Consider the following 10,216-nt stretch of genomic DNA (forward strand, 5'->3'; position numbering starts at 1 on the left):
AGTATAGCCAGTAAGTAATCACATGCAAGAAAAATTACGTGACAAATTAGTCAGAAATGAGTACAATAGGCTACATAAATTGCCATTCTTATGCTAACATTTCTGGGAATCAGAGGAGTCATAAGAGCCTTCCAATTTCTAAGTGACCATCTGCTCAATGAATTTCTACTGAGCTTTCCACTAATGAGTCAAGCATAGCTGCTCTCAGGCAGAGGGTGAAGTGTGTAAAGCTACAGCTATATGTGGAACAGGCAGCTGTGAGACTCTCAAGGAGGTTTTTGTAGGAGGAAGAATCACTGTGGGAGGATAGTTGTAATCCTGCTGACAGAAATAATCCGCCATGTCTTCATCCTGCACACTGTCGATGCTGAGAGTGAAATCTGTCCCAGATCCACTGCCTGTGAAGCGATCAGGGACTCCAGTGTACCGAGTGGATGCATAGTAGATCAGCGGTTTAGGAGACTGCCCTGGCTTCTGTTGGTACCAGGCTACTTCATTACTCACACTCTGACTGGCCTTACAGCTCATGATAACCCTGTCTCCTACTGATGCAGGAAGGGATTCTGGAGACTGGGTCATCACAATGCTTCCATGAGCACCTGTAATCAGAGATAAATAATGGGTATACACATATACACACAAAGAGTTCCAGATATAACATTGAAATTTAATTTTTTTTTCCTAATGGAATTATGACGGTCTGCTATTAGCTTCTTACAGGAAATAACTATTATATCATATATATATATATATTTAAACTATGATTATTTCTTTACTAATGAATTACTTTGAAGATATTGTAATACTTCTAAATTTCTCACCAGATACACAGAGCAGCAAGACTATGAAGACCTGGATCTGTGACTTCATCTTGATGCCCCTGCCTGTCTGATGTACTTCAGTTCTTACATCAAAGACCTGCTTTATAAAACATGGGCAGCTGGGCTGACCTGTAAGGACATATGCAAAGCAGTGATCAAATAAGGAAGTAATTGCCTGGGCACTGGGGTGTGAGAGTTTCTAGCTTAAATAAATATCCAAAACTACCAAAAAAAAAAAAGAATAAGCAATTACTGTGAAGGAAACTCAATGTCCAACTTAGAGTTCTTAAACCACAAATGTCTATATGATTTCATGACAAATTTCTGTTCACGATCAAAGACATGTATAAACAGTTGACATTCATGGTAGTAGAAACACCATTGATTGATAATCTTAACAAGACTATTCAAATACAGGACAACAAAAACAGAATAAAAAAATAGGATAGTGAAAAGGACGAAAGAATGGAAAGAAAGGGGAAGGAACAGAAGAAGAAGAAAGGGGAGGTGATAGAATGGAAAGAAAAAAGAGGATGAAGAATAGGAGATAAAAGTTTGGATTAGGGAGGGAAATAAACTGGGGGAGAAAACAGGCAACATAGAAGTAAAAGAAAGAGAAACATTAAAACAAAAATTTGTGGCTTCAGAGACATCTTGCAGGTTTAGAACAACTGTTGGTCTTACAGAGGACTGTGAATTGATTCTAAGCACTTACATGATGATTCTCAGTCATCCCTACCTCCAGTTAGTATTCACATATGGAATCTATACATACATACATACTTACATACATACATACATACACACATACATACTACACAGATACATACATATATACAAACATACAGATCTAGTTGTGAGACCCAGGGTCTGCTCCAGCTAACATGTCTCCTGCTTACTACCTCGATTCTGTCATCATGTCCTCTTACTGAAAGCAGAAATGAACCTTTATTTATAAGGTGCCTGGGTCATGGTGTTTTATTACAATGGAATAGTTACTTATAAAAATGGGACAATCCATCAAGATGATATTAAAATTGTAAAGAGACACACACTGAACATGAACAATTGTATGTGGCCCATAAGACTGTCATTCCATGCCTTTAAAGCCAGTTGACCAATTTGTTTTTAAGGAATACATAAATTGTATTAGGATATTGTTTACTTGGTTACTTGGTTTTTCCCTGTCATAGACCTTAAACTTACTGATAAAAAAAGAGACATAAATGTGGAAGATATTGTCTATCAACACAAAAAACATATCCTTTATTATTGTGGAGTGAGATGTCTGGGTCTCCACATATACGTGTGGGTGTCTGTATGTGTGTCTGTGAGTCTGTGTGACTGTCTTTGTAAGTCTAGGTGTGTGGGTTTGTGTGTCTCTGTGTTTATGTCTCTGTGTCTTTGTATGTAAAAGGAAAACTATTGGAAGGAAACTTGTGTCAGAGGGAAAATGGAATAGAGAGAAAGACGAGAACAAGTGTCTTAGTTAAGTTTATAGTTATTGTGTTGAAAGATCATGAACAAAAGCAGCTTGAGGGGAAAGGGATTGTTCTCACACTCCCAGATAACAGCCCATCACTGATAGAACTGGGGGCAGGATGTCAAACAAGGCAGAAACCTAGGAGCAAGAATTCATGTAGAAGTCATGAAGGAGTACTGCTTACTTGCTGATCCTTCTGACCTGCTAAGCCTGATTTCCTTTAGAATTCAGGACCACCAGCCTAGGTGTGGGCCTCTCCACACTGGACTGACTGAGCCTTGTCCCCTTCATCGCTAATTAATAAAATGTCCTACAGGCATGCCACAGCCTGATCAAATGAAGTCATTCTCTGAATTGAGATTTCCTCCTAAGGTAGAGACCTTTTGCCAAGTTAACCTAAAAACTAGTCAAGAGGGGGTATTAGCATTGTTTATAGATCATATATTTGAAAGAAGTTGCCTTATGAAATTCAACATGTATATAATGAATATACATGAGTAAATATGATTTTCAAAAGAAAAATTATGGAAAGAGATCACAACCTAGAGTTTAGAAGATCTGTAGGAATTCAAGAAACCAAAAGACATATATCCTTCTAGATTCTCCAAACAGGAATGTAGACACCCTACATCAGCCCATCAATGTTTGAATTTTGACCTCCAGAACCATAAAATAATGAACTTCTCATGTTTAAGCTACAGTTATTTTGTAATGAATGCAGAAGAAATAGAAAACTACTACAGAGACATTTGCATCATTTTGCTATAAGGATCTTTCATATCAATTGATATGAAGGACTATGGTGGTTTAAAGAAAACTGGCACCCATAGACCCTTTGAGTGATACTATTAAAAGAGATTGCCTTGCTGGTGTAGGTGTGGCTTTGTTGGAGGTAGTATATCATTGGGTGTGGGCTTTAAGTTCTCAGATTTCCAATCCAGTCTCAGTGTCTCACTCTTCATGCTGCCTGTAAATCTAATTATAAAATTCTCAGCTTCCTTTTTAGCACCATGACTTCCTACATTCAGCCATGATTTTTTCCACCGTTATGATAAAGGTCTAACCATCTGAACTGTAAGCCATATCCAATGAAATGTTTCCCTATAAGAAGAGCTGCCTTCATGGTGATGCTTTCCAGCAATAAAAACCCTAACTAAGGCAAAGACATACATCCATTAATCTCCATTGACATCTGCATCATCTCATCAGTTAACTAGGCATTTGGGCTCTTCAGTAGATGGAGTAAGTGTGCAGTTCCAGAGCGGGGTCCTACAGGGAGCTTGTGAAAATTTGAAAAGAGGTTTGCATTGAAGACAGAAGCACTGTGGAGGGAAGGTGTTTGCTTCCAGGAAGCTGACCTTATCTTAGGGAACATGACTGTACTCTTCCTCTCTTGCAGGCCCATTTCATGTGCTGCAGTTTTTCCTTTTGAACTCTAATATATCTTGCTATAATTTTTGTTTGTTACTGTCCTTAAATTTATTTATTGAGGCTTCACCCTGCAGTAGATGGAGCTAGAAGCAGAGACACACACTCAAACATCAGGAGGGGCTGATAGAGCCTTGTGGAAGAGTGGGGGACAGACTGAAGCAAACCAGTGAAGAATGTGGTGTCATGAACACTGCAAGAAGACCTACAGAGCCAACTAACCTGGGCCCATGTTACCTCAGAGACTGAACCACCAACTAAAGAACATGAAAGGGGCTGGAACTAGAACCCCTACACATTTGAACCAGATGTGCAACTTGGTCTTCACAAGGATCATCTAACAATTGTAGCAGAGGCTGTCTGCCTCTGTTGTCTGCTATTAGATATCTTCCAGCTGTTCTGTCTGGTTGGGCCTCAGTAGGAGAAAACTGCAACTTGATATCCCATGGCAAGGTGGTACACAAGGGGGCTTCATCTTCTCCCAGAAAGAGGTGGGTAATATGGGGAGGAATTTTTAAAGGTGGGACTGGGAGGAAAGAAGGGAGATCAGACCCCAATGAGGATGTAAGTGAATAAAAAATAAACCAATGGAAATTTAAAAAAACTAAGATTTCCAATAGGATGCTATATGATGGTCTGTCTAGTTATCCAAGATTTCCAGTCACATTTCTCTCCTGCTTTTTAATTTTATATTTAGCATCAAAAGAACCACAAAAAGAAATTTAAAAAATTTAAAGATCGTTTTTCAGGACTAATGAACTACTTGGCTTTATTAATTCTTGGCACCCAGAACAATTCAGTTGACTTGGATGTGAGTAAACAGCTATTAGTAATAGAAATGAATGGTTATACAAAGGTTTATGGTTGGGAACTACAAAACTAAGTGCATGAGGTAAATTATAATGTTATGTGCAATCTATAGGAAACAGATAATTAAATGAAACACACATTAAGGGATGGGGATGCACATCTATAATGCCAGAACAGAAGTAAAAGAGGCAAGAGGAGCATGACAGAAGGCAGTCAGTCCTGTCCAGTCAGTCCCTGGCTCAGTCCTACCTACATAATGTGGAAAGGTCTCAAAAAGATATTCAGTAACAGGAATGTGAGACAATTACTGTTTTATTACCAAAGCAAGTCACTTGACTGATCTTGAACTTTAAGTCTATATTTAAATCAATATGCTTCCCTCCTTTATTTCATCTGTTTTACTAAACATATAATAATCTATATGTATTTCAGGCATAAAGCATTACGTTATTTCTAAGAAACACTTTAAGTTTGATTAAGAAATTGCTTAGATACCATCATAGGAGAGAGTCCAACTATGTGGATTTTGGAATTTCCCAATATCAAGGTCAAGTATATGGCAGATGAGTAATTGTTTCAGAGTCTACCAAGCTGTCATGTGCTCTCAATCTTCACTAAACTTTGCACACTGTTTTGTGACAGCTGCAGTGAGTTGAGTGTGCTTTCATGTCATAGAGTCCTGCTAATTCACTTCTCTCAGATGGAGAGTAAAGGCCCTAATGATTAAAATGACTCATTTAGTTAAACACATGTGCTACTCACAATATGTAGGGAGAGAAACTGGAGTCACTAGAGTGGATGATCCTCTCATTATATGTATGGTTCTTAAAAACAAAATAGAAGTGCTTGAGAAAAATGCACAGTAGTTTAGAGTGCTCTTCCAGTGGACCTAGATTCAGTTAGCAGGACCCACATGGAGGTTTATCACTATATGTGACTGTGACTGTAATCCCAGAGGACAGAATGTTCTCTTCTGGGCTCCATGCACACTGCACATGCATATCTCATTGATGTACAGACAGAAAAACATTCATGTATATAAAACAGAAGGTAAAAATTTCAAAATATTTTGTAAAAGGCAAAACCACCTTAGTTGCTGCTTTGCACAAATCACATTACTACAGTACATAGGAGGGTATATTAGATTGCTCAGGTTGCTGTTAAAAATGGACCACAAACTTGTGACTGAAAACAACTTTAATTAACTTAAAGCTTTGGAGTCAGGAAATCAGAACTTGATGACTTGAGACTCTTAAATGCAACAACCTCCTTTCATAATTACCAAAGTGTATAGACACCAAGGAATGTCAATATCACATGCAAATCATCCTGAGAGTTTACAGGACTAAACTCATCCTTTCTGCTCTAGCACATAGTCTATTTTCAGACACTGAATGAATACTCAATATCCAAGACAAAAAACAACATTGGAAGGACTTTTCTATAGTCATTCAGAAAAAAAATAACAAAAAATTTATCCCTTCTTTATCTAGATTCACAGTGATGATTCTACCAAAAGAACATAAAGACAGGAATAAGGTCAAAACCATCCTGTGCTAGTATCAAGCTTTAGGCTACTACAAGCTTCCTTCAATAATGCTGTCTTAAAATATCAGAAATGAATATTGTACTATGTTGGTCTGAGAGATCGCCCAACAGTTTAGAGCACTGACTCCTGTTTTAGAGGTTCTGAGTTCAATTTCCAGCAACCACATGGTAGTTCATAACTATCTGTGATGGGATCTGATGCCCTCTTCTGGTGTATCTGAAGACAGCGACACTGTACTCACATAAAATAAATAAATCTGTAAGAAAAATATTGTTCTGTGTTTATCTTTCTGATGATCTCAAGAAAATCTTCCCATCAGAAATGTTTTGAGTATGCAGAAGAAAGTCTCTGTGGATAAGAAACAAAGTCTAAGACAATTAGAAGGTGGTAAACATTGTGTCAAAGTTTACTCCTGCTCTGCTATCTTCCAGTTCTCAAAGCCAGTTTCTTTATTATCACCCAAACCTCTGAACTCATCAATTGTTCCAAAATTTTTATTTACAATAAAACAAAGACCAATTTTTTTAAAAATTGATTACAAAAAAGAAATGTTTTGATTAACCTGATATATATGCAAAAAATATATATGTGTGTACAAAGATGCATACATACTTATAAATTGCACCAGTATATGCAAATAAGAATGACAATTAAACAATAAAAAAACTATTTACCAGAAATTTCATGTGCATAACAAAATACATAATTTTTCCTCTTCTTCTCCTGCCTATGACAGTGTATTGAATCTATGGTGAGGGGAGGGAGTAGAAGGAAATCATCTTTTTTCTCCTTACCAAGTTCATTGGATTTGAATGTATTTGTGGATGTTGATTTACTAAGTACAGGAAAAAGGTCATTATTTTTAATATTTGTTTTCAATGTTGTTATGATTCATCTGTTAGAAAAATATCTACCCTCTTAGGCTAGCTCTGCTGTGTGTTTTCATGGTACAAGTCATTGAATATCATTGTTTTAGATTACTATTGCTCTGACCAAACATCGTGACAAAAAGCAAGTTTAGAAGGCAAGGGTTTATTTTAGCTTATAATCTGTAGTTCATATTCCATCACTGAGGAAAGGCAAGGCAAGATTTCAAGACAGAAACCTGGAGGCAGTAACTCACGCAGAAGCCATAGAGGAATGCAATGTACTGGCTTCTTCCTCATGGCTTGCTCATCCTATCTTACGATAACTCATAACCACCTGTTCAGGACAAGTAGGACATGGCACTATCCACAGTGATTTGGGCCCTCACACATCAATAATTATTCAGGTGAAAGTCTGACACCCTTTTCTATAAGACAATCTTATGGGGACATTTTTTAAATTGATATTCCCACCTCTCAAATCATGCTACCTTGTGTCAAGTTCAATTTAAACTAACCAACACTTCTGGTACTTGTTGGCTGAAAGCTGTTTCTTTATATGTTTTTCTCTCCTCCTAAGGACTAATGAACCTCCATACTTAATAACATCACGTCTCTGCTATTGTCTTAAGGTGGCAGGGCTCTGTGGACTTCGTCTCCTTAGAGATTCTGATTTGTCTACACACTTGAACCTTCTTACAAAGATCAAAGGCTTCCTCTAGTGGTTTCCCTTGAAATAAACTATACTGTGTTGCTTATTCTAAAGACACACACACAGACACACACACACACACACACACACAGAGAGAGAGAGAGAGAGAGAGAGACAGAGAGACAGAGAGACAGAGAGACAGAGAGACAGAGAGAGACACACACAGAGAGACAGACAGAGACACAGAGAGACACAGAGAGAGACAGAGAGAAAGGTTTCTTCCATAAACTGCTCTCACCAGGAGCTTTGTATGGTGATATATGTGGAGGTGGCTCCCTAAAAGCCTAAAATAAAAGCTAATATCCATTCCTGCCTTTACTGATCACACAAGGATCACTGTATTAAAAGGTCTATGTGACACAGTAACACAACTAGACATCATCAAATATGTATGAATGTACACATGCATGCACGCATGGTGTGTGTGTGTGTGTGTGTGTGTGTGTGTGTGTGTGTGTGTTTGCAAACACTTTCGTATCCCTTTGTATAAAGTTCCATTAGCATACACATATATTATCATTTGTATGAAGTATACAACTTAACTTCCTATTTTCTATCATTGATAATTTTCCTTCCTCAAAGAAGCTAAAAAATCTTCTCAACATTGAAGAATACTTAGAACTGTCAGTCAGGCAAAAATGGTAGGATGATAGAAAAGAAAATGAAAAGTAACCCATATGGTTGGAAATGCAACAAAAATATGGGAGTGCGGTCATGTCTTCTTCAGAAGTAGCTACTTAAGAGCTAGTGAGAAAAGAAATTTGGCCATAAAAAGTCCAGAGAGGAGTCCTTTCTACATACATAGGTCCTGACATTTCAAAAAGGACAGACGGCCTGAAATGTACATGGCTTTGTGAAAGCTCATCCTTGTGAAAAAGATAAATAATCTGTAGAGGCCAATACTGAACTGAGATTGCCAGATTTAGAAAGTCTATCAGCAAATGTGAGGTTTATACTAAGTTAAATGAGAACTTGTGGGACTACTGTCACAATAAATTCAGATTTTCACTGTGTACGTTTTAATCAATTTTGTGTTGTGTTGACAAGAAAGAGTAAAATGTGGAAGGTGTTATCATTTGTGATCCAGGTCAACTGCTACTTTGTTTTTTTCTATTTTTATCTGAAATTATAGAATATTGATTGTAGTGCCTGGTACAGGAAACCTGGCCAAGAGTCCATGGCTGTGGAGGGCATAGGCTTTAAGACAGAACCTACCATTGTGTTTTTTCTGAATGATATGTTATCAAACTGTTTTAAATTCTTTACATTTAACCACATACATTGGTGCTATTCCTAGGATTCATTCTAGAAGCCTATTTTGTCAATAGATAGTGGTTAAAGCAGAGGCTCACAACTAGTTAAAGTATTGAGAATAAGTGACTATGGAATACTCATTCCTAAATGGGATGTCTCACATCCTATAGGTCAGGGTCAGCTCAGGGACATTCATGAAAGAAGAGACAATATGAAGATAAGGACTGTACATTGTGAAGAAATGCTCTGCAACAGTGTCTTTGGAAATGATTTGGCCATTGCACTCATGAGCAAACTGTCACTATGGTTATTTGCACCAGATTTGATCCAACACCATTTTCTCATGCAAGAGAAGGGGTCCATGTGGTCTTATTCTTCACTAAAGGTCTATGAGTAAGTAAAGAATGCTGAAAAGGTCAGGTGTGATTTTCTTGAGCAGTGTAGCCCGCATTCCAGAAAACAATCAACAGTCATGAAATATCCACAATTAAACTCAGAAAACAAAAGGAAGAACAGCAAATTCACAACAGGAAGTTTTGAAGAACAATATTTCATCTGGAAATAATAGAGGAAGAATGAAGCTAATGAGGGTGAAATATTAAAAAATCACTATATACATAAGTGAAAATATCAAATAAAATTAGTAATTGTATGTTTTGAACAATGCCAAGTCCTATATATGCAGTGGTCAAACAATTAACTTTGATAACTTATTCTAATGTTATGTAGAAAGAATTCTGTTTGCTGACTCAAATATTCCTGACCCTGCAGTCAACACATTGTCCACAATACATGTAGTCATGCTGCAATTTTGATCTTTCTCCAAAAGGATTTAGAAGCTATAATGACAGAAGTTGATCCCAGACTAGCAGGTTATGAGACTGGATATGACCTAATTACAGAAACCCTTAAAATATACATTTAGAGCAAAAGAAATGTAAATCAAAATGACTCATGACATAAACAGTACTAAATGTTAAAGGAGTCTCCAATACCAGCTGCCAGGATAAAGGAGCCATGATGCAAAACTAAACTAAGAAGAAGAATATTAAAAGATAGATTAATAGATACATAGATAGGTAGATATCTAGATAGATGATAGATAGATAGATAGATAGATAGATGATAGATAGATAGATACATAGATACATAGATAGATACATAGATAGATATAGATAGACAGATGGATGATATATAGATAGATTATGCCTAACAGCCTTTCAGTTTAGACTTTAAGATGTCCTGAGCAGAGATCTCTGCAACATCATTTCTACTTATGTAGAGAAGCAGGCA

At 37.1% G+C, this 10,216-nt stretch overlaps 1 gene segment (V, D, J or C); it reads right to left on the reverse strand.

Moving 5' to 3' along the window:
• Positions 1-204: 204 nt before the first annotated feature.
• LOC114634268 lies at positions 205-903 on the reverse strand. The segment is given in 2 exon segments: positions 205-599; positions 822-903. Coding segments are annotated over 2 exon segments (444 nt in total).
• Between the last annotated feature and the right edge of the window lie 9,313 nt (positions 904-10,216).

The sequence above is a fragment of the Grammomys surdaster genome, unplaced genomic scaffold, assembly GCF_004785775.1.
Source record: "Grammomys surdaster isolate TR1022 unplaced genomic scaffold, NIH_TR_1.0 931, whole genome shotgun sequence".
Lineage (NCBI taxonomy): Eukaryota > Metazoa > Chordata > Mammalia > Rodentia > Muridae > Grammomys > Grammomys surdaster.